Raw genomic sequence first — 25,882 nt, 5'->3', positions numbered from 1 at the left:
AGGAAGGAGACGCATTCTGTCTCCTAGAGATGAACGTACTTTGGCGCGAAAAGTGCAAGTCAATCCCAGAACAACAGTAAAGGACCTTGTGAAGATGCTGGAGGAAACAGGTAGACAAATATCTATATCCACAGTAAAACGAGTCCTATATCGACATAACCTGAAAGACTGCTCAGCAAGGAAGAAGCCACTGCTCCAAAACAGCCATAAAAAAGCCAGAACAGCAGGAATTCTGCAGATGCTGGAAATTCAAGCAACACACATCAAAGTTGCTGGTGAACACAGCAGGCCAGGCAGCATCTATAGGAAGAGGTACAGTCGACGTTTCAGGCCGAGACCCTTCATCAGGACTAACTGAAGGAAGAGTGAGTAAGAGACTTGAAAGGGGGAGGGGGAGATCCAAAATGATAGGAGAAGACAGGAGGGGGAGGGGGATGGAGCCAAGAGCTGGACAGGTGATTGGCAAAGGGGATATGAGAGGATCATGGGACAGGAGGTCCGGGGAGAAAGACAAGGGGGGGGGAACCAGAGGATGGGCAAGGGGTATAGTCAGAGGGACAGAGGGAGAAAAAGGAGAGTGAGAGAAAGAATGTGTGTATATAAATAAATAACAGATGGGGTACGAGGGGGAGGTGGGGCATTAGTGGAAGTTAGAGAAGTCAATGTTCATGCCATCAGGTTGGAGGCTACCCAGACGGAATGTAAGGTGTTGTTCCTCCAACCTGAGTGTGGCTTCATCTTTACGGTAGAGGAGGCCGTGGATAGTCATGTCAGAATGGGAATGGGATGTGGAATTAAAAGTGTGGCCACTGGGAGATCCTGCTTTCTCTGGCGGACAGAGCGTAGGTGTTCAGCAAAGCGGTCTTCCAGTCTGCGTTGTGTCTCGCCAATATATAAAAGGCCACATCGGGAGCACCGGACGCAGTATATCACCCCAGCCACATGCCCTTACATTTCCTCCCTTACCACCATTCAGGGCCCCAGACAGTCCTTCCAGGTGAGGTGACACTTCACCTGTGAGTCGGCTGGGGTGATATACTGCGTCCGGTGCTCCCGATGTGGCCTTCTATATATATTCCCACATTTTAATTCCACATCCCATTCCCATTCTGATATGTCTATACACAGCCTCCTCTACTGTAAAGATGAAGCCACACTCAGGTTGGAGGAACAACACCTTACATTCCGTCTGGGTAGCCTCCAACTTGATGTCATGAACATTGACTTCTCTAACTTCCGCTAATGCCCCACTTCCCCCTCGTACCTCATCCGTTATTTACTTATATACACACATTCTTTCTCTCACTCTCCTTTTTCTCCCTCTGTCCCTCTGATTATACCCCTTGCCCATCCTCTGGGTTCCCCTCCCCTTGTCTTTCTCCCTGGATCTCCTGTCCCATGATCCTCTCATATCCCCTTTGCCAATCACCTGTCCAGCTCTTGGCTCCATCCCTCCCCCTCCTGTCTTCTCCTATCATTTTGGATCTCCCCCTCCCCCTTCCACTTTCAAATCTCTTACTCACTCTTCCTTCAGTTAGTCCTGACGAAGGGTCTCGGCCTAAAACGTTGACTGTACCTCTTCCTAGAGATGCTGCCTGGCCTGCTGTGTTCACCAGCAACTTTGACGTGTGTTGCTTGAATTTCCAGCATCTGCAGAATTCCTGCTGTTCTGGCTTTTTTATGGCTGTTTTGGAGCAGTGGCTTCTTCCTTGCTGAGCAGTCTTTCAGGTTATGTCGATATAGGACTCGTTTCACTGTGGATATAGATACTTGTCTACCTGTTTCCTCCAGCATCTTCACAAGGTCCTTTACTGTTGTTCTGGGATTGACTTGCACTTTTCGCGCCAAAGTACGTTCATCTCTAGGAGACAGAATGTGTCTCCTTCCTGAATGGTATGACGGCTGCATGGTCCCATAGTGTTTATACTTGCGTACTATTGTTTGTACAGATGAACGTGGTACCTTCAGGTGTTTGGAAATTGCTCCCAAGGATGAACCAGACTTAACATCATTTTCTGAGCTCAATCCAACAGAAATTTTGTGGGCAGAACTGACAAAGCGTGTGCGAGCAAGGAGGCCTACAAACCTGACTCAGTTACACCAGTTCTGTCTGGAGGAATGAAACAAAATTCCAGTAACTTACTGTGAGAAACTTGTTGAAGGCCACCCAAAATGTTTGACCCAAGTTAAACAATTTAAAGGCAATGCCACCAAATACTAACAAAGTGTATGTAAATTCTGACCCACTGGGAAAGTGATGAAAGAAATAAAAGCTGAAATAAATCATTCTCTCTACTATTATTCTGACATTTCACATTCTTAAAATAAATAGTGATCCTAACTGACCTAAGACAGCGAATGTTTTCTAGGATTAAATGTCAGGAATTGTGAAAAACTGAGTTTAAATGTATTTGGCTAAGGTGTATGTAAACTTCTGAGTTCAACTGTATCTAATCAGTGAAAAAAGACTCTCCAATTATGTATCTTGAATACTAATGCACAAGAACTTTTCCGAATTAGGTACATTTAATTTTCCAACCACACATACAGTAATACTTCAGGGAAGGTAGCCCATTTCATCAAACCTATTTCAGTTTTTTTGTTTAGATTAGTTTAAAATACTTGATATTAATATGAAAGCGAATAACTATCACAGGAAATGTAAATTTGTCAAAACATATTTGAGCATTAAGGAAACATTAATCCAATGTCATTATTTTATTACTGGATGTCTTTCAAGCAGTCTTTTAGAGTTAATGGAATTGTTGGGAACTACGAAGAAATAAAACTAGGTGATGGCAGCTTACTCAGAGAAGGTGATGTGTTTCTGGAATTATGTCACCAAGATAGAACAAGCAAAAGAGAAAGAAGAAAAACCCATAGAATGTTTTTTGTTGGGGGCGGGGTGCAGAGATATGGGACAAAGAAGTGCAGACAATGCTGTGATCTTCTGTCCATGACTTGAGAGAAAGGATGGAAGTAGATAAGTTCCATGCAGTTGACATTATAGTTTACCTGAAAACGCAGAAACTGAGACCGCCTAACATTTCTGTTCCTTATAGAAGTTCAACCTTCACAGTACAGATAACGAGGATAACTATATTTCTTTATTCATTTCACGTGTTGTGATTGCTGCAAATCACCTATTCTATTCACAAATAACTAAGTCAAATAGTTACTGTGTATAACTGTTCCTCAGAAATTGTTCTGAGGATAAATATAATTTTTTTAGTCAAGGATGACTAAGTTGGCTTACTGTTAGGTTAGTGTGAATTTGTTACAACTATGGCTCTGATATTTGTACCTCCAGCCCTTTATCCTCATTGTCCACTGATGTGGCACGTGATCAATTGGCTTTATAACCAATTCCTGATTGTCTACCTGGGCCATGCTAGCTTTACTGACTGTAAGTACCATGTTTCTTTGCTGCTTCCTTGTCATGGAGCCTTAAGATGAAAGCTTCTGAGGTGAAAACTTAACTTTGATAAATTGAGCTTGGCTAGGTATATCAATCTATGCATTGTAAGTTGTTCGTCAATTGTGAAGAGTTACTCTTTCTTATTGTAACTACCTAATAATTTTCCACACATGCACTCCTTTCTTTGTGTGTTTCTTTTTCTATTTAATTAATCGTGATGGGGAGAATAATTCCATAGAAAGAGATTAGTGAGATTAACTGCAGAAAATCTGACAGGGAATAAATAGCCTTATTTTCCATCCATCAATTATCTAGCAATTTCATGAATGCAATAAACTTCAGTGGAGAACCTTTCGGTGAGAAGGCACTGCTGCTGTTCAGGGAAATTTAACACTGTAAATTGTACGGTGGTATCTGTGTGTATCTCTTTAATATAAATTGCTGGGCTTCTTTCTAAACAGTGATAGCAATGAATTATATTTTTTTCCTGAACTTTCTAGTCAAAAGCCATTATCAAGATATTAATTATTACATATAGAATTGCCTTATTACAAATATAACATACTGGAAATACATAGCAAGTCTGCATTACAGGTTATATGTTGTTTCATATTTTTGTTCATTTGTATTACTTAAAATTAGAAATAAAAGATGTGGGAGGCAAATATGAATAATCAGCTTATGAGTCAGAGAGCAATACAAAAGTTCCTGAAATTTACTCTGAGTCATACTTTTTATTTATAATTCTCCACTCAAAAGACATATGTCAAACTTAATAATCACTCAGCAACACTTCAGCAGTTTTGATTTCCTTTAATCAATATCATGAGTATGGTACCATAGTGGCTGTGTTAACAGACTCACCATTGTTCTGGGGACAGGAGTTCAAAATCTCATTGCAATAATGGAACAATATAAATACAAATAATTAGATAACATTTGAAATAAATTATGACTTTCCTCAGTATTTTGTTGGCAAGTGTTGTGAAAACTTATCCTATTCAGCATAGTCTTTCATGGAAAGGAATTCTGTTATCCTTATATAGTCCAGTCTCTATATGATTCCTCACTCACCAAAGGTGTTGAATCATAACTGTCCTCTGAAATAGCCCAGCAAGTTACAGAGAGGGCACTTAAATATTGGCAAATTATAAAACATCTTTTTCTTACATTAATTTGCCTATGCACACTTGGCTTTTAAAAATTTATCCAGCAAAGGATATTATTTATCAGACACCTAATAGAATATTGCCAAGGTTAATTATTTCTAAACCCATTTTTAAGTTTTGCCAGATACAAGAATAATACAGGAAGTAGCTGTGGCTGCCTTCTGATAACTTGACCACTTGATCGGTTATCAGTGTCTCAGAAGGTTCTGTGTTCAAGTCCCACTCTGATTCTTTAACAGAAAAACCTATGTTGAAAATAAAACATTGTGAGAAGAGGTTGCTGTACTACTGGATGTCCAGTCCTTCAGATGAGTACTCTTGCATCACACTGCTTTCTGCGTTGATGATTTACCATCATCCACTTCCTGAAAATAAATTATTCATTGCTTAAACCTCCAGCTTCTAACCAAAGATCATTAGCCCTTGCTCTCCTGGTGACAATTAAGAATCCATTGAACTGTCGTATATTTTATGTACGAGAGAGGTGGGTTGCACCTGAATGGCAGGGGGCCCATTATTCTAGTTTGGAGATTTGCTAGTGCTTCTTGAGAGGATTTAAACTGAGTGGCTGGGATGTAGGGCTCTTAGCAGTAGAATGACTGATGAGTAATCAGGCGATAACATGAGAGCAACTTTAGACATCAGGATAGACAGGAACACAGGAAAGAGAGAGGAGAGACCATTGGTTTATATTGATTTTATTTTAATGCAAGAGGTTTGAAAGGTAAGGGAATGAAGTCAGGGCATGAATTGGCTCTGGGTACTGGGATACTATAGCCATAACAGAAACATGGCTGCAGGAAGAGCAGGACTAGCGGCTCAGTGTTCTACAACACAGATGCTACAGGCATGATAGAGGTGTGGGTAAGAGAGGAGGTTGAGTTGCCTTCTTAATGAAAGGGGACATAACAACCATCATTAGAGAGGATATTCTTGGAGGATCATCCAGTGAAGCCATATGAGTACAATCTACAAATAGAAAGGGGATGTCAATCTGATGGGATTGCATCATAGGCACGTCAATAACGAGCAGGAATTGCAGGAGCAGATATGTAGAGAGCTTGCAGTTAGCTGTAGGCATAATACGTTAAATTAGTAGGATATTTTAACTTCCCCAATAATGATTGGCCGATTAGGGATTAAAAGGCCTGTTTCTGTGCTGTAGTTTCTATGGATTAAAGGCTTGGACTGAATGGAATTTGTCAAGTGCATCAAAGGATGTTTCCTTTATCAGTATAGCAAGGGAACTACTAGAGCATGCAACACTGGACCTCCTCCTAGAAATGAGGTAGAGTATTGGCAGAAGTATCTGTCCATGAGCACCTGGGATCCAGTGACCGTAATTCTGTTAGTTTTAAAGTAATTATGGAGAAAGACTCAACTGGCTCACAGATTAAAGTCCTAAACGGGGGCAGAGTAAACTTTGAAGGCATTTTCCAGGATCCTGGGTGAGATTATTTGCGGGGAAAAGAGGATTGCTAAGTGGGAGGCCTTTAAAAGTGAGGTATCAAGAGTTCAGAGCCTGGGTGTTCCTGTAAAAAGTGAAGGGGAAGGCTGGCAGGTTTCAGGAACCCTGGCTGATGAGAATATATTGAAGCTCTAGTTAAGATGAAGGGGGAGGCATATACCGTGCATAAGCAGTTAGGAACTTGCAGATCTCTTGATGACTACAAGAAGCGGAGTAAACTTAGGAGAAGTTAGGAAAACTGAAAGAGGATATGAGAAGAACCTGGCAGACAAGGTGAGGCAAATTAAGAGTAATAGAGTTGCTAGGGCGAGAATAGGCCATCTTCAGATCAGCATGGCCATCTGTCTGTGCAGCTAAGCAAAACAGAAATAATTTTTAATGAATATTTCTTCTTTACTGTGGAGAAAATGATGGTAGCTAAGGAAATGTGGGCAATGAGTGGTGTGATCTTGGAAGACATGGGAATTAGCAGAGAGGAGGTATTGGAGGCCTTAAGTGAATTAAGGTGGATCAATCCCAGGGCCTGACCTAGTGAACTCATCAAACTCATGGGAAACTAGGAAAAAAATTGTAGAGATCATCTCTGGCCAGAGGTGAGGTTCAGGAGGACCAGAGAGTGGCTAATGTGATACAATGTTTAAAAGATAGCAAAAGCAAGTTAGGAAACTACTATAGCCTGTGAGTCTGACATTGGCGTTGGATAAATTGCTGGAGGGGATTCTGAGGCGCCGGGTCTACAATATTTGGAGAGACAGCTTTTAGGGCAGTCAGCAAAGCCTTGTGGATGGGAAGTCATGACTAACATATCTCTTGGAGTTCTTTGAGGAAATAACCAAGAGGGTACTTGAGGGTAAGGCAGTGGATGTTGTCCGTATAGACTTTAACAAGTTCCACATAGCAAGCTAATCCGGAAGGTTAGATTGCATGGGATCCAGGTGGAGATAGTGGATCGTATTCATAACTAGCTCAGTGGTAGGAAGCAGAACATGATGGCCAGGTGTTGCCTCCAGTGGTGTACTGCAGGGGTTAGTGACGGGTCCTCTGCTGCTTGTACAATTTGGATGTGAATGTACAAGCCATGATTTGTAAGTTTATGGATGTTACTAAAATAGGTGCTATTGTAGATATGTAGAAGGTTATGAAGAATTACAGGGCGATATCTACCAGCTAGGCATGTGGGCCAAGGATTGGCAAATGTCTTTTAGTCCAGATAAATGTGAGGCATTTTGGGAGATAAAACAGTGTAGGACCTAAAGAGTCAGTGTCAGAGCCTTGGGGAGTGTTGAGGAACAGAAGGACCCAGGAATGCAAATGCATAATTTGCTGAAAGCAGCACCACAGGAAGATAGCGTAGTAAAGAAAATAACAAGTATGCTGACCTACATCACCCAGGACACTGAGTTTAGGAGTTGAGAAGATTTGTTGCGGTTACGAAGTTATTGGTGAGGCTGCACTTGGAGTGTTGTTTCCAGTTTTGGTTACCTTACAGGATGTGTACAGAAATGATTCACCAGGATGCTGCCTAGACTTGAAGGCCCGGGTTACAAGGAGAAGTTAAGTAGATTATAACTGGAACGTAGGAAATTGAGAGGTTATGTAAGATCAGGAGTGGCATGGACAGGGTGAAAGCACATCATCAATTTTCCCCAGGGAGGGGATATTACCAAATTTCCCTCAGGATTAATAAAGTGTATCTATCTATCTATCAATCTATTAAAGTAAGATCAGAGGAGCGAGATTTATAAGGGAAATCAGAGACAGATATTTTACACAAAGTCCAGTGCATATTTAGAACAAACTGATTGAAATAGCGGTTGAGTTAGGCTCATTAGCAACATTTAAACACTGTCTAGATAAATATATGGATAGGAGGGGTTTAGAAACTATACGTCAAATATGGGCAGGTGGGACTAGGTGTACCATAGAGAACATTCTAGCTGGTTGCATCACTGCCTGGTATGGAGGGGCCATGATACAGGATTGAAAAAAGCTGCAGGAAGTTGTAAACTCCATCGTTGGCACCAGCCTCCCCAGAATCGAGGACACCTTCAAAAGGCAATGTCTTAAAAAGGTGGCATCCATTATTAAAGACCCCCATTACCCAGGACATGCCTACTTGTCATTGCTACCATCAAGGAGGTGGCACAGGAGCATGAAGATGCACACCCACTGTTTCAGGAAGTTTCTTCTCCTCCGCTATCAGATTTCTGTATGAACAGTAAATACATGAACACTACCTCACTATATTTTCCTCCATTTTTGCACTGCTTAACTAATTTAATATTTTGATATACTTAACGTAATTTATATTTTAATTACTTATAGCCATGTACTGCTGCCTCAAAACAACAAATTTCACATCATTTGCTCATGATATTAAGCCTGAATCTACGAAGGAAGTAGTATGGGGCATGAAATGTAAATGTACCTTTAAGAATTGAGTGTACCAAGTGATTTGACTTCTATTTCCTCACCCGTTCCCCCCGCCCCCCCCCCCCACAAGTCTGAAAGTATCCTGATTGTTGTTCTGTTGGATATTTGGCTCATCTTATGACACATATTAGTCACTAAATCTTCTGGATATCAACTGTAGATTATTTTACTATCCGAGCAGGCTGTGCACTTAATTCAATTTGGGAGCTGAAGGTGAGGAGGGGGAAGTTGGTGGAAAAGAGATATTATAATACAACAAAGCCATACCCAATTATATCCTACATTTCGTAGCTTGTATGGTTTGGGTAGTTCCCTTTGTCTTTAGAAAACAATGTCCAATATTTCCCCAACAGATGGCATACTATAAATCAATTTAATTTGACCCAAGTCTGGAAATTTATGACATTGCTTCTTGGCAAGTATACTTATCAGCTAGCTATTAATTTAAGAAGCATGAAGACTTTCAAAATAATTTACTCAGTTGAAACTAATGTATGTGATAAACTTTGGGTATATCAGGAATATATTTATTGTGGTTACGCTGTTAACAGCGTGTGCTCAAATTCCTTAATATTCACACCAGTCTTCCCCAGAATAAAAGCCAACATTTAATGAGCTTATTCCAGTTTTAACATTAATTCATAAGTGAATTTTTTCATGCAAAAATGCCATTGCTCATTACATTTGTTACTGGACTATAAATAACACACACAAGTAACAAGATTAACAACAATGTTGGTGTACATTTCAATGTTAATGTGGGAGGAAATTGTGAATAACTCTTAATAAATACATTACCTAGGAACACAAGGGCCAACCTGTGATTGTTGATGAGGTTGATGTGTTCCTATTGGGATGACTAATGGAAGCCAGTTTTGGCAATGTCAGTGAGAATTCCTTAAAAGGTATGCATTGTGGCTCGAACTAAAAGGTGGCAAAAATCCGCAGTGGGAAAAGCCAGCTCATTGCAGTCATGAAATCATACAACAGAAAAGCAGGCCCTTTGGCCCATCCTGTCTGTCCATGCCAACCATCAAGAACCTATCTATACAAACCCTATTTTACTAACGTTTAGTAGGTAGCTTCACTGCCTTGGCCGTACAGGCACTTGTCTTGATACTTCTTAAATGTTGCGAGAACCTCAGCCTCCACCACCCTCCTGGGTAGTGCATTTCAAATTCGAACCATCCTCCATGTGGAAACAAAATCATTACATCCTCTAAACTTTTACTTCTCATCTTAAACCCATGCCTCTGGTTATAGATACCTCCACTATGGGGAAACATTTACCACTGTGGACCCTACCTGTACCCTTCATAATTTCACACACTTCAGTTAGACCCCGCCCCCCAAGCTCAGGCTTCGCTCCTAGGAAAATAAACCCAGTTTATTCAGTCTCTCCTCATAAATCAGACACCATCCTCCCTGCGAATCTCTTCCACACCCTCTTCAGAGCAACCATGACATTTGCAGACAGTGATGCTACAACTGCATCCAATACTCCAGATGTGGCCTCACCAAAGTCAGTAAAACTGTACCATACCATCCATGCTCTATGCCCAATGCCCGGGCTAATGAAAGCAAACACCCCAGAAGTCTTTTTTACTACCCTATCTACCTATGTTGCCTCCTTCAGTTCCTTTGCTCAACACACTTTGGGGCCATTGTATATACCTGACAGTTATTTAATTTCACAATAAATATGACCTTGCACTTATCAAGATTGAACTCTGTTTGCTATTGCTTTGCCGGTTTACCAGCCGAGAGCACAATCCGCCAGAATCAGATTTAAAACCATCAGCATATGTTGTGAAATTCGATAACTTTGCAGCAGCAGTACAATTCAATACATGATAATATATTTTTAAAAATGTGAATTACAGTGTATGTATATGTATATAAAATTGTTAAATTTAATAAGTTGTGCCAAAAGAAATTAAAAAAGTAGTGAGGTAGTGGTCATGGTTTCAATGTCCATTCAGAAATCGACGGCAGAGGACCATGAATCCATAACACATAGGAACAGAATTAGGCCATTCAGCCTATCGAGTCTGCTCAGCCATTCTATCATAGCTGATCCCGGATCCCACTCAACCCCATACACCTGCCTTCTCGCCATATCCTTTGATGCCCTGACCAATCAGGAAACTACCAACTTTCCCCTTAAATACATCCATGCTCTTGGCCTTCACTGCAGTCCCTGGCAGAGCATTCCACACATTCACTACTCTCTGGCTAAAAAAAAAATCCTCCTTATCTCTGTTCTAAAAGGTCGCCCTTCAGTTTTGAGGCTGTGCCCTCTGGTTCTGAATACCCCCATCATAGGAAACATCCACTCTATCTAGTCAACATTCGGTAGGTTTCAATAAGATCACCCTCACTCCCACTCGCACACCCATTCTTCTAAATTCCAGTGAGTACATGCTTAAAGCTGCCAAACGCTCCTCATATGCTAGCCCGACCATTCCTGGAATCAATCATCTTCGTGAACATGCTCTGAACTCTCTTCAAGGACAACATATCCTTTCTGAGATATGGGGCCCGAAACTGTTGACAATACTCTTAAGTGCATCCTGAGGAGAAGAAGCTGTTCTTGAATCGCCTTCACGCTTCTGCACTTCTTTCCTGATGGTAACAATGGGAAGAAACCATGTCCCGAGTGGCGAGGATCCTTAATGATGGACGCTGCCTTTTTGAGTCACCGTTCCTTGAAGATATCCTGGATAGTACCCGTGATGGAGCTGACTAATTTTACAGCTTTCTGCGGCTTACTTCGATCCTGTGCAGAACCCTCGCCCCACATCAGACGGTGATGCAGCCAGTCAGAATGCTCTCCATGGTATATCTGTAAACATTTTCGAGTGGTTTAGGTGGCAAACCAGATCTCCTCAAACTCATCTTGAAATATAGTCGCTGTCTTGCTTTCTTTATAGCTGCATTGATATGCTGGACCATATTTTTGTTGTATCTGGCACTGCAATTAGTTGAGCGTTTATTTCCTGCAATAAAGACTGCCTGTTAACAAGTACTGTGCTATTTTTGTGGGCTGCAGCACTAAAGACTCCAGTAACGAATACCCGACAAGCAAACAAGATGCGAATAACTGGTCGAACTAGAGTAACCAACCGTAAAATTATAAAACGCCTTCTCTAATACAGGATAAATAGCAAAAACAGAGACGGGACGGGCAAATAACTGATTGAGGTAGGAGTGGCTCTTGATACATTTTGCTGAGAATGTGCGCGACATCTTCTCGTAAAATTACGACTCCTCCCAACTTTTCAAGTCTGAACTTTCTCTTTCGAAAGTGCGTTGAATAAATTTTTAACGACAGGGGGTGCCTGTGTGATCGCGGGACATTGCTATTGTGGTCATTGCTTGCAGTTGATGTTCACGCTTCAAGCTGATCCTTTTCGTACACGCGGTTGAGAGGAAAGGAGTGGTTGACGGAGTTAAACTGGAGTTTACTTGGGCTTCACCAGTTAACATTGTCTGGGACCATGAGTCTCGCTCTGAAACCACCGCACTCACTACCGTGAAGAGGAAGTAAAGCGGACGGATGAGCACTCTATTCGGCATCTTCGTTCTAAGTCTCACCACTCTGTCGCTTATGCGGTTCACTCCATTCACACAGGTAATTCCTTTTACATTACCGAGTTTGCATTCTGGAGCCTAGTTTCCATTTCGACTTGTGCTCGCTTCCGTTCCCTGCCATTGCACCGCGCTAACCAATTAACGTAAATAATGTATTATCGTCTGCCTAATTTCAACCCCTCGTTACCAAAGTTTACCAGGCAAGTTCTTGTTTGTTGGTAAAATCTATTGGTTGTTAGCGGATTGGGCGAGAAGTTGAAAGATGAGAGACGGGATCTGGAACAAATAGGCGCCGAGAAGTGAAACAGAATTCCCAAAAGACGGTAGCTTTAAATGCGTAGTTATCATCTCAATATTTGTTCGTTGCGAGTGTATTAAATGCATATTTGGGGAAGAGCCGGGATTTAGAAACAAGATGTTCCGTTTGCTTACAACCTGTGAACATTGAAAAGGTGGGGGGAAAACGGAGGAAACGTCTCACTTCAGCATTCACCACCCCGTGTGAGCACTTAGTTGAGCAAAACACCACCATGTGAGTGTCTAGATCTGAGCGACATATTTCTAAATACAGTATCGCAAATGCTTTCTCGAAAGATTTCTGCGTAACAGTTTTTTCTTTCAGCTGTTACGAGTTTGGGCTTGGGACGGAAGCGAACTATGCTGTAACTTTCCCATTTTTATTAATTGGAATTAAATTTGGGTGAGCAAAATTCTAGTAGACTGTTTTCTCACTGATTTGGGTGAAATTCCTAATTTATTTGGCATGAACTTGACTGGGCTGTGAGAAAGTATATCGTAATATTTAGGTCAATAATTATTCAGCTCCTAAAATATCTCAGTTCATCGCAATATTGATAAATCCAGAATCAGAAAATATTTAACATCTCTAGCATATTGTGCAATACACAGTAATAAAAATTATAAATTACAGTAAGTGGCCTATATGAAAAATAAATTAAATTAGTAGTGCAAAAAGAAAGGGAAAAAAGTTACTGAGGCAGTGTTGATGTGCTCTTTGTTCATTCAGAAACCTGATGGCAGAGGGGAACAAGCTGTTTGTCAAATGCTGAGTGTGTGTGTGTTCAGGCTCCTGGACCTCTTCCTTGATGGGCATGCCTGGGTAATGGGAGTGCAAAATTACAGATGCCACCTTTTTGAGGCATTGCCTTTTGAAGATGTCCTGGGTGCTGGGGAGGCTGGAGCTGGCTGAGTTTACAACTTTCTGCAGCTTTTTTCCAGTCCTGTGCAGTGGCCCCATAGAGTTTTGTTCTCCCTTTCAAAGCGTTGAGCTCATCTGGCAGTGAAGCATCTCTGCAATTCATGGTGTTAGGTTTCCCTTGCAAACCCTGCCAGAGCTGATGTGCATCTGATTCTGTCCCTAACCTCACTTGGAATTTATTGTTTTGCTCCTAAGATAGCCTTCCATAGGTTGTACCTGGAATTCTTGTATATTTCTGGATCATTGGTCAGCAGTACCATAGATCTAGCCCTCAGCAGACTATGAATCTCCTAGTTCATCCACAGCTTTTGATTTGGCTAAGTCCAGTATATTTTTGAAAGCAAGCTTTCATCCATACAGAAATCCACACATGAAATTAGTGGATATTCATTCAGACTCGAAGATGAATCCCTGAATATTTTCCAGTCCATTGACTTAAATCAGTCCTGTAAATGTTCCTCCACCTCTCTTAAACATACTTTCTTGGTCCTCACCACTGATGCTGTGCTCTTTAGTCTTTGCCTATGTGCTGGGAGTAGAAGTATAGCCAGGTGATCGGACTTTCCAGAGTGGGCCTAGGATGGCACTGTAAGCGTTCTTGATGGTGGTCAAGTGTGATGGCTCCTCTGGTTCCACATTGATATGTTGGTGCTGTTCAGAAACTCCTTCAAGCTGGCCTGTTTGAAATCCCCCAGAATGATCTGGAAGGCGTCAGGGTGCGCTGCTTCGTGCCTGTTGATTATGGAGCTCAGATCCTCCAGTGCCTGCCTCATTTTGGTCTGAGGTGGAATGTACACCGCTACCAGGATGATGGCAGAAAACTTCCTCAGCAGCTAAAAAGATGACATTTGACCGCTAGATTTCCAGGTCGGGTGAGCAGTACTGAAACACAATTGCCACGCCTGTGCAATGCCATGTTAATTAGAAAGTGTACGCCAGTTCCGCTGCCTTTAAATGACTAAGCTGTCCTGTCTTTTACAGTGAATGGTGAACCCATCAAGCTGCAGTACTGCATCCAAAATGGCCATGCTTCCATGAAGCAAAGTACCCAGCAATCCCTGATGTCCCTCTGGTACATCCAATTTTATTTTCTAGAGACTGTACGTTCCTCAGAACGGTAGTTGGGAGTGGGGTCCAAGGCTTCTGTGCTTCAATTTTACTTGCAGCCCAGCACACTTTCCTTGCTTCCTTTTTTCTAAAGGGAAGCTGTACTTGTGACCTGAGTCTACATTCAGGGATCTGTTGATTATGAGTATCGATAGATTTTTAAAATGTCTTTAAGTTATGTTGCTTACTGAAGAACTCAGCGCTGTTGACTGTGGGCAGCCATAGTAGTCCTGAATGGGAATATTTGATGATTTCCATCGGAGCCATACCCAATGAATCGCCCTTTATCGGTGCCATCTTTCGAAACCAAGTGACCTCGTGATATTTGTGATAGAGTTGAAAAGAAACTAGAGTTCAAACAACATTCAAAGATGGTCTTGCAGGGCAGAAGAAGTGGGAAGGTTTATGGCTGGAATTGAAGAGCTTGAGAACTCTGCAACTGGAATCACAGCTGCCAGTAGTGTGTCAGAGATAACGGCCAGACACAGTCACTTTGCCTTTGGAATTCATTCTCCTTGTTGCACAGGTGCTGTAAGGAGATTCAGAACCAGGCAGTGACCAAGTGATCAGCTCATCTCCAAGTATGTGCAAATTGACAGCACTATCAATGAAGTTTAGCATTGATTTTCCGGGTGGTAAAATATAGGAGCAGAACTAGGCCATTCAGTCCATCGAGTCTGCTGTACCATTCAATCATGACCTTATTTTAACCCTCCTCTTCTGCCTTCTCCCCAGAACCCTTGACCCCTTTGTCAGTAAAGAACCTGTCAATCTTTACTTTAAATGCACTCAGTGACTTGGGCCTGCACTGCCATCTGTGGCAATGAATTCCACAGATTTACCACCCTGTGACTGAAGAAAATTTTAAAGGCACATGTCTTGTGTTGTGGCTGTGCCCTTGAACCCTAAGTTCCTCTAATGGAACCATACTCTCCACATCCACTCTGCCCAGGCCTTTCAGTTTCCAGTATGTTTCAATGAGAATTCCATTATTTTGAATGCCATTGAGTCCAGGCCCAGAGCTATCAAATGAACCTCGTTTGTTAAGCCTGTCAATCATGGGGTTATTCTTGTGAACCTCCTCAGGAGACTCTCTATGCCCAGCACATCTTTTCCTTGTATATGGGACCCAAAATTGCTCACAATATTCTAAATGCATCTCTCCATTGCCTTGTATAGCCTCAGCAGTACTGCTTACTCTTATCTATTAGTCCTTTTGAAGTAAATGCTAACATTGAGTTAGCCACCTTTACTACTAATTCAGTCTGCGAGTTAACCTTGAGGGAATCTTGAACTAGGATTCCAAGTCTCTTTGCACCACTGCTATCTAGATGTTTTCTCCGTTTAGAAAATAGTCTGTGCCTTTATTCTTTCTACCAAAGTTCGTGGCCCCTACTCTTCTCTGTATTGTATTCTTTGTCCACTCTCCCAAACTTCTGCATACTAGTCACCAGCAGTCATCCGAAAAGCTGCCCCTTAACCCCACTCTTTGACTTCTGCTAGTCAGCCAGTCTTCTATCCACACTAGTAGCTTGCCTCTAACACCTTGGATTCTTATCTTGTTTAGCTTAGAAAGTACTGATTTTAGACAGTAATTATATTGCTTATTTTTGTGGACATAACATCACTGGGCACACTTGTTTAATGTTGTATAGTTCTTTCTAAAGTGGAACACAAGGACCATTGTCTGATCTGGGAGCTTTTACGGTGTTCGACATTCTCAGCTTAGAGTAAATCCAGATGGCTCAAGACAAGTTTCATGCTCGTGAAGATCTCCAGAAAAAAGCCAAGGTGACTTGTACTCACCACTTCTGCCTGAATGTGGTTATGAAAGCTTCATCCTGGATATTTAGAATTCATGTACTCAGGATCTGAAAACGCTGAGAGTGGGAATTTTATATTCAGTGTTTGATTATACTTCGTATTTATGGGAAGTTTTGTTGCCATTGTACAGTGTGTTGATTCTGCATATAGAATTCCCTTATCTGAACAAAAGATAAAAATTACAATGGGGATCCAACGGGTGTATTGCTTGTCATTTGAAGAGAGACTAAGTAGTTAGGATCTGCATTCCTTGGAGTTTAGAAATGAGGAGTGAATTTCAAACGTAAAATTCTAAGGAAGCTTGACAGCATAGATGTTGAGATGATTTTGTTAGTGGGAGAGCCTTGAACAAAGGAACATATCTAATTGGTCCTTTATCTTGTAGTTAAACTGAAGTATGTAGAAATTTCTTCTTGCAGAGGGTGGTAAATTCCTTGAATTCTGCGCTCTGGTGGTTGCTGGATCATTGGAAGTGGAGGTGGATAAATATTTGATAGATCGAGCAACGGACCGTATGAAGAAATGGCACAGAGCAGGAGATGAGGCCATCATAGATTAGCCTGGATCATATTGAATGGTGGGGCAGTTTCCTTCTTCTCCTCTTTACTCTGACTTCCCTTCCTTTCCAGTCCTGATGAAGGGCCTCAACCCAAAATGTTGACTTTTACTCTTTTCCATAGATGCTGCCTGACCTGTTGAGTTCCTCCAGCATTTTGTGTGTGGGACAGTCTCCTTCTACTGTTTTGTGTGCTGTCCTTTGTAGCTGCTTAGCACCAATGTTGCAAACCCACCAATTCGGCGCGTAACCTTTTTTAAGAGTGCTGGTGCTGATCGCATCTTGTTCTTTTGCAGCCATTGAACCAGGATGATTACCTGGCTTTATTGTAACAGCGGTGGGATGATGAGTCAGAGCATGCTTCAGATTGTGATTGTGTGCATTTTAACAACTGCTGGTAGTCCACAGCACTGGTATGGATGCCTGGCTTTAAGCTGCCAGATCTTCTGTTCCACAGAGTGCAATTGTAATGCTTGTCAAACGACAGAGTGTATTCACGGCACGGCTGTCTGTGAAGCTCACGACCAGTAATAAATCACGAAACAGATTTGTGCAAGTTTACATTGATTTGCTTACTAATGAATTAAACGAATGTTCAGAGAGTTACCAATAGCAGAAATTGTTTATATGATAAAAGGGAAGGCAGATTTACAATCCATTGAGGTTTTGAATGTGAGGAACAGGATAAGACTAAAAGATAAATGACTTGATTGTAAGCAAATGGGCGAAACAGGAAAGGGTGATAAAAGGTTGCGAAAGGAGGGTTAGCAGGAAAATTTAGCAGATTTTATAATATATTAGGGCTTAAAGGGTGATGGTTAAGAATAATGGGGAGCTTTAAATTGGGAAAGGATGGTGACATAAAATTAAGAAATTAACAGGTGTATAAATAATTACTTTGGGCCAGTATTTGAAGTAGATAAAGAAAAAGGCATGTTGGAATCCTATTGAAAGGGAATTATGAAGTTGAGACATTGGTTTATGATGAAGACATTTAAAAATCATATTGTTTGACCAAATGTTTTACAGCATTAGCTTTTTAAGGAAATGTGCACGAAATGTCCAAGAATAGTTAATTTAAATTAGAAATAATGTGCCACTCCAGTAGTGAAGTAAATGAGGGAACCATGATAGAACATATGGACCATTTGGACAAGAAATTTTTGAGAAGTCTATAATTGGAAAAGGAATGAATGCTAAATTGAGTACATCATCCCTGACAAACTTGCCTGAAGAGCTGACTGAAGTACTTAGGAAGTTAATGTCTGTCTGAATGCTCTTTATATGGATTTGCAGGTGCATGTCATAAAGCCCATCAAAGGTTCAAAGATTCGAAGTACATTTATAAACAAAGTATGTATACAGAATACAACTCTGAGATTCATAGACAACTATGAAACAAAGAAACACCTCGGAGTCCATTTACAAAAAAACATCAAACACCCAACATCCGAAGAAAAAGAACAACTTGAACAAATGACAAGAAGTAAGCTAATAACGCATTAAATATCAAACCAAAATATCAAATATCATTAAATATCAGTTCAGCACCGAGCCACTAGCCAATGCAGGTCGCAAGGCCATTCTTCACTGACATGCCCCAGTCCGTATCAATCAAACCGCTCAAAAACAGCAAAGAAAGAGCACCAGAATCCAGGAACACGTGCAACATGAACCTCAGAAGTTCCCTAAGATGAGTCCACAGCCTTGCTGATCAATCCTGGCAAAATGGATCCTAAGGCTGCTGCACTTTCTTCCAACAGCAGCTAGCGAGAAGGAGAGGAAGACCAATCAAATACAGGTAGACAGCAGTGAACACCCGGCCATCCTCTGCTGTCTTCCTTGTGGACTTCAACTTTGCTTAACGCCTCAGTCGGAGCGAAGCAATGAAGCGAATCCTGGGCTCCCGCCTTCGACCCCTCAGTTGGAGTGAAGCAATAAAGCGAATCCTGGGCTCTCGCCTTCGACACCTCAGTCGGAGCGAAGCAATGAAGCGAATCCGGGTGATGAAGCGAATCCTGCCTCCAGGCCGCGCACTCTGCCTTAAATCTCACTGAACTCTCTTGGAGACAGCAAAATGCCACATTGCCCAACTGGTCCCAAAAACACCATCAAAATGTAAATCACAGATTACAATCACATGCAGCTTAGTAGTAGAACCATATTTGAAAAAAGAGGTAAAAGAAAGGACATTGTTAACTAAAATTAAACTTCATGGCATTGAGATTAAAATAAATCAGCTGCTCGTGAGATTAGCTGAATAGCAAACGGCAGAGAAGAGATGTTCAGTTGGTACTCTGTGTGTACTAGTGTGCCAACGGATCGTGGGAAGAATTTATCTACATTTGCTGATGACATAAAAGTAGTTGCTGGAAGCATTAAGTTACACAGAGACATTATTAGATTAAGCAGGGTAAGAAAAATTCTGCTGACTAGATTTCATTATGAGGCATTACTTTTGGAAGTTGAAACTCCTTAAAACTTATCAGTGGAAGTCTCACAGAGACTTGTGTGGCCTGTGACCTTCTGTCTGGATGTAGCCTTCTGTCTTGGCTAGCATATTTCCTGTCACTCAGATATTTCCAAATTTCCTGCTTCATTTTTAACTGGCTGACTGTTTTGCGTCCAGGATAAATTGTCTTTCATTTCTTCCATTGTTTGGTATATGCCAATATGACTTTCTTTCTCAATTTAGGAATTAACTTTTACTTTTCTTGCACTCACTTAGAACCAGGTTCAATATTGCATTCTTTGTTTTGTGACCTGAAGTTCTTTTCTGCTTGAGTTTGCTTTCTCAATATAGCAACCTTATCAATAAATAGTGTGTCCATGACTTTGACACATCTTTCTGAAGCCTAATCTTTTTTTTATAAATGTATTTTAATTCCTTAGCCCATTTATCATTCTGTATGTAGTTATTATTTTTCCTTTCAATATTGAAACCACCTTGTGGATGGTAATTTGAGGTGGTGGGAATGGGGGACAAGATCCCTGTTATTGACACTAACAACAACTTCTGATAGTCCTGTTATGCTCATAATTCAGGGAGCACTATCATAGTGTAACATATCTAAGTTTGCTGATGATACTAAATTGAGTGGAAAAGATAATTGTGCGGAAGATACAGAGAGACTGTAGAGGTATAGGTAGGTTAAGTGGGTGGGCAAGGGTCTGGCAGATAGAGTACGGTGTTGGTAAATGTGAGGTCATCCACTTTGGAAGGAAAATGAGAGAGCAGGTTATTTATATGGTTTAAAAAAAAATTGCAGCATGCTGCTGTGCAGAGGGACTTGGGAGTGCTTGTGCATGAATCACGAAAGGTTGGTTTGCAGGTGCAGCTGGTTATCAAGAAGGCAAATGGAATGTTGGCCTTCATTGCTGGAGGGATTGAATTTAAGAGCAGGGAGGTTATGCTGCAACTGTACGGGGTGCTGGTGAGGCCACACCCAGAGTACTGCGTGCAGTTCTGGTCTCCATACTTGAGGAAGGATATACGTACTGGCTTCGAGGCAGTGCAGAGGAGGTTCACCAGGTTGATTCCAGAGATGAGGGGGTTAGACTATGAGGAGAGACTGAGTCACCTGGGACTGTACTCACTGGAATTCAGAAGAATGAGAGGAGATCTTATACAAACATATAAATTATGAAAGGGATGGATAAGACAGAGGCAGGAAATCTGTTTCCACTGGTATGTGAGAGTAGAACCAGGGGACATAGCCTCAAGATTCTGGGGAGTAGATTTAGTACGGAGATGAGGAGGAACTGCTTTTCCCAGAGAGCAGTGAATCTGTGGAATTCTCTGCCCAATGAAGCAGTGGACGCTACCTCAGTAAATATACTTAAGACAAGGTTGGATAGATTTTTGTGTAGTAGGGGAATTAAAGGTTATGGGGAAAAGGCAGGTAGGTGGAGATGAGTCCATGGCCAGATCAGTCATGATCTTATTGAATGACGGAGCAGGATCGACAGGCCAGATGGCTGACTCCTGCTCCTAATTCTTATGTTGACTGTAACTTCAATTTACTTGTACTTCAATTCTGAATGCAAGTTATCCTGGTGATTGTTCAAAGAGATGTTTCCTCTGTAGAGGTGATCAGCCCTGTCCGCAGTACCTTGCAAGCTGCCCTTTTAACATAAAAATGACTACACACATGAAAAATTCTTAAACTCTTGACATTGAACATAATGACCACTTGAAATCTATTCCTTTGTCGTGGGATCTTTAGGTTTCTTGCAATTTATTAAACCTTGCAGATAGCTAGATTACAGGGGTTTAGAGAATGAAGCCAACTTCATTTCTTTCAGCCCAGGGCCTACTGGAAAAGCCACTGGGCAATGAGGCTTAGCCAATATTTTATGCATTTGAAACCACAAAGCCTGCTTTTGCAGTTTAGTCATTGTAACAGGCAGCAATCTGCTGTCAGTCACTTCTGGGTGTTCCTCCTTTCCATAAGTAGCTTGTGCTGTTATGGTAAGTGGATTACCTTTTGCTCCTGCAAGCTCATCCAATGAGTCGCTTAGTGTCTAGGGGTAGCCCTGTTAGAACTACCTTATCTAGAGCAAACTAACACCACTTCTTGGATTCATCAGAACTATGCATTGCAGTCATCATTTTAAAATGTTGGAAATATTCTTGCAAATCTCTTTCCCATTTGGTTCCTGAAAAGCTTGCTGTTTTCAGTAATTGTGGTGGAATTTAAGTTTCATTATAATTCAACACGAGCAATTTTCCCTCAGTCACCAGTGTCATTTTTGCCTGTCTTCTGGGCATTTTTACTTTTCTGCTTTCCTTCACTAAATGTCTAATGCATTTCATTTCTCCAGAGCTCTTGTCTGGGAATAGATTGTATCTCGTGGTTTTTGTGGCTTCAGCTGAAAACTTTAAATTTCTACTTCCCTTGTGAATGATCAGCATCTGTTTCAACTAATTTATCCACTCCACTATCCACCTCTTTACCCATTTTGCCAAAATGATGTAACCCAACCTTCAGTGCTTCTAAGTAACTATATTGTCTCCATTCTGTTCTATGTTTCTCCTACGTATTTTTTTTTAACAACTCAGCTGGAATTCCTATCTTCACTGCATCTTTCCTAACTTTTCTGCAACTTCACAATATTTTCTGGATGTAAATATTCCAAGAGACTTGTTCTCTGCCTACATGTACACTAATATCTATGTCTTACCATCTGAGTTACCTTCTATTCTTCAGCCACTTCTAATATAATCAGGCATAGAACATAAAACAGTACAGCACAGTACAGCAACATACATCAAAGTTGCTGGTGAACGCAGCAGGCCACCAGCAACTTTGATGTGTGTTGCTTGAATTTCCAGCATCTGCAGAATTCCTGTTGTTTGCAGCACAGTACAGGCTGTTTAACCTACTCCAAGATCAATCTAACCCTTCCCTCCCACAAATTCCCATGCTTTTCATCAATGTTCCTACGTAAGAATCTCTCAGATGTCCCTAGTGTAGCTACCTCTACCACCAGCTATGACTGTTAGTACTGACCCAAGGGCAGATCTTCACAAACTTCTCTTACCAAGCCTCCACACTGGCATCTCATGCACCCATTTAAGTTAGCCCTGAATTCATCCATGTTATGTAAAACTGGAAAGGACTCCCAGTGCAGCCTCAGTTCGAACTGCTTTTAAGAGTCTTGAATAGCCATAAAATCACAAAAGTGGTGCAAGTGATATAATCATTATGAGAAACTATAAAATATTCAAGTATTGCATAATACCATCCACTAACATGACCTTGGTACTCTAATGTGTTAAAGTAGAATCTGAATAAAACTCGGGAGCCCAGCTTCTTATAGTTATGACAGTTTATTGTACACCCTCCTGCAGGAGTTTGAGACCCAGTTATCAAAGGGAAGGCACGTAAGTACTGCCACCATCTGACAAGTGGGCCCACTTAGCCAGGTTATAGCCATATATTTATACATTGTGAGCCCCATACATTAATGTTGAAAGATGTTATTAGAACTGGTACACCCACCAAGTCTGTTGGTGCAAAATTTAATTACTTAGATTAGAGAGTCCGCTAAATCAAGACTCAATGTCAGATGGATGTGCTGTCCAGTCCTTATCAGTTATTCCCTTTGCTAGGCCCTGACTTAATTACAGACGGATATTCATTCCTGTCCTTATTGGTGAGTCCTCCTTCCCCTACTCAAACAAGGGTACAATGTTATCAAACTCTCAATGTCTCTCTGCATACTAAGGGAGAATCAGTATAAGCCATTTTTTTTTAGCTAACTGCTGAAGACAGAGATTACTTCAGTTCAAAAATTCCTATTCAGTCCCAATTATTCTTTTAGCCAGAGGTTACATAGGTTCAAAATGATTTTTTTATATCCTCAATTCCTCGTTCCCTCCATTTTATCATTTCATGATAACTCTCAGGGCCGAAAGGTTACAATCGGATCCCACGGCTGAAGCAGCTAGCCACCAGTGGCCACAAGCATTGCAATACAAGAATGACAGCAAGTACAATACTTCCATAATGCAATAGCATACCATCGATGTTCCCAAAGGAGCTCCCAGATGACCACCATCCTGTCCTGCTGCCAAACCCATGTAACATCTGTCCTACTTTATGACTCCTTTGTGTTTCCTGGGTTACATGCTCAGAAAGGGACAACATATTACTAGATTTGTCAGCTATGTAGGGACAGCATTCTTTCCCTACAATGGCACATGTTCCTCCTTTTTCTGCCAGAATGAAATCAAGGGCCATCTGGTTCTGCAGGATTGTTTGCCAGATTGCAATAATCTCAGTGGATATTTCTGTTACTTGGGCCTGTGTTTCTATCAAGGCCTCTACAGTAATATTTGCCAGCTCCTCAAGTGCTGTAACCAAATGGATTATGTCTCATTAGTTCCTGGCTACTTCATTAAAAATCGCTCAGTCTCAGTTATACCTCTCTGCTGCCTGTTCCAATGGAGGTGATCCTGAGGCTGGGCCATGACTCTCAGATGGGGTACTAAATATACTAGATAACAACAGCCAGTCCACCCTTTGCTGGGACTTTGTGGATCTCATCTGCTGGCAGTTTCCCTTGGGAGTCATATATAGGCCCGATTTCTTTCTTTCTTTATCAATCTTTTAATTAATTTTAAAAAAGTACATATGTACAAACGAGGAGGATTATCTCAGATATCTATATCGATAACAATACATATAAAAGGTAAAATAAACATTATCAAGATCATACATAGTATTAATCTAATAGTATATAATAAAAAAAGGATAATCAATTCTGCTCTTATCATTTCATAAAAAGAAAAAAAGATAAAGAAACTTTTATAATTTTTATATATTATATATAAAACCCACTATTCTCTATAAACAAAAACAAAATAAAAAGAAAAATCAGTAAAAGAAATAAAAAGGGGACTGGGCAGCCCATATTGAGAGTAAAAGCAAGAAAAAAGAGAAACTTTCTGATCAAATCCAAAGTTTCGAGAAAGTAACTGAAAGAGCAATAAATCAAACCATATGAAAATATTGAATAAAAGGTCACCAGGTTTCTTCAAATTTAAAGGATGTATTAAATGTCCGACTTCTTATTTTCTCTAAACTTAGACAGGACATAATGGAGGAAAGCCAATAAAAAACAGTAACCGATTTCCACACACTCAGTGGGTGCCACTTACTGGTCAGGAAGGGTCTGCAGTGGTATTGGTGGTACAGCTGCTATTTCCCAGAAAAAAAAAATGCATCTTCCCCTCCCTGGAAGTTACAGTAACGGGTGGCATTTACCACTCCGCTGCTAGGCACCCGCAGGTATGGCCAGGATGCATGTTTCCTAGTATGAGGTTCCGTTTGGTGGTGGCCTGAGATACCATCCCTCAAAACACTGACAGCCACAGTCATCTCTGAGTGGACTACAGTTCTGCGCCTCACTTCCCAGAGTGTTATTTGAGAAAGCCCAGGCTGAGAGTTCCTCACTCTGGTTGAGCGGGATTACTGACATTGGAATCATAGTCTTACTGTGCTGTGGAATTTCGGCGCAAACCCAGCAGGCCCCTCGTTCTACCTGTTTGGCATAGGTGTGACAGAGACACAGAAAGGTGTTAACATGGGGGCCCCAGGATGCTGGGGTGAGCCCTCTCAAAGACATAAGCACAAACACCATTATCAACAAATCATTTTCCTTTAGTCCGAGAGAGTCCTTCTACTCAATTCCTTCAGTAACATGTTTGCAGTCTGTTCGATGTATCCACCGAGACTGCCCCTTCAGTTTCACAGCCGTGGGAGTGGTCAATAACACCTGATATGGTCCTCCCCACCGAGGTCTGAGTTTCCCTCGATCCCAATTATTGATCAGGACAAAATCCCCAGGTTCTAGGGTGGGATAGTCACTCCTCTCTGCAGAGTAGTTCTCTTCCTTGTAAGTCTGTTGTACCTGTGAATGTAATGCTTGGACAATTTTGGTTAGTTGGCATATATATTTTTCCATCTCTTCCCCCAGGGTATGCATCTCCAATTTTTGCTGGTAGACTTTCTGGCAGCAATGGTACACAAGGTCTTGGACCCCAGGATGTCCTCATGGGCCGTCCATAAATGATTTCAGCTGGTGACAACCCTGTTTTCCCCTGTGGGGTAACCCTCATGTGGAATAGGGTTAGCGGTAGGATCTTCAGCTAAGTGAGTCCAGTCTCCACCGTTAGTTTGGCCAATTTACTCTTCAGAGTGCCATTGGCTCTCTCCAGTATGTCAGCGGCGTCTGGGTGGTGCACACAGTAGAATTGTTGCTTGATAGCTAGTTTGTTACATACCCCTTCATTTATTTTCACCACGTAGTGTGGACCATTGTCAGAACCCAGCATCTCTGGAATTATTTCTCATAATAATACTTTCACAACAGTCATAGTAGTATTATTGGTATTTGGAATAGCTTCAATCCATCTACTAAATACATGTATAATAATTAAGCAGTATCTATAGCAATGTACTCTAGACAATTCAATAAAATCAACTTGTAGACACGAAAAAGCTCCACCTGTCAAGGGAGTTGTACCCGATGTGCAGGATACAGGATACCAACTACACCCTCCTTTCCCAGGTGTGTACAATTATTT

The 25,882-nt window shown here is 41.3% G+C and overlaps 1 protein-coding gene across 5 annotated transcripts in view; it reads left to right on the top strand.

Annotated features, from left to right (window-relative positions):
- Positions 1–11,593: 11,593 nt before the first annotated feature.
- il2 (interleukin 2) overlaps positions 11,594–25,882 on the top strand; it is a 108,075-nt gene continuing 93,786 nt past the window's right edge. Inside the window, exon 1 of one of the 5 annotated variants that reach the window (XM_072254740.1) lies at positions 11,594–12,122. In XM_072254740.1, the coding sequence (XP_072110841.1) occupies positions 12,048–12,122 (75 nt within the window). In that variant the 5' untranslated portion in view covers positions 11,594–12,047. The remainder of the gene's footprint in view (positions 12,123–25,882) is intronic. The other 4 variants (XM_072254741.1, XM_072254743.1, XM_072254739.1 and 1 more) reach the window with 4 other exon arrangements.

The sequence above is a fragment of the Mobula birostris genome, chromosome 4 (genome assembly GCF_030028105.1).
Source record: "Mobula birostris isolate sMobBir1 chromosome 4, sMobBir1.hap1, whole genome shotgun sequence".
NCBI lineage: Eukaryota > Metazoa > Chordata > Chondrichthyes > Myliobatiformes > Myliobatidae > Mobula > Mobula birostris.
Note: the sequence above shows the minus strand (reverse complement) of the source record. Positions and strands in the feature narration are given on the sequence as shown.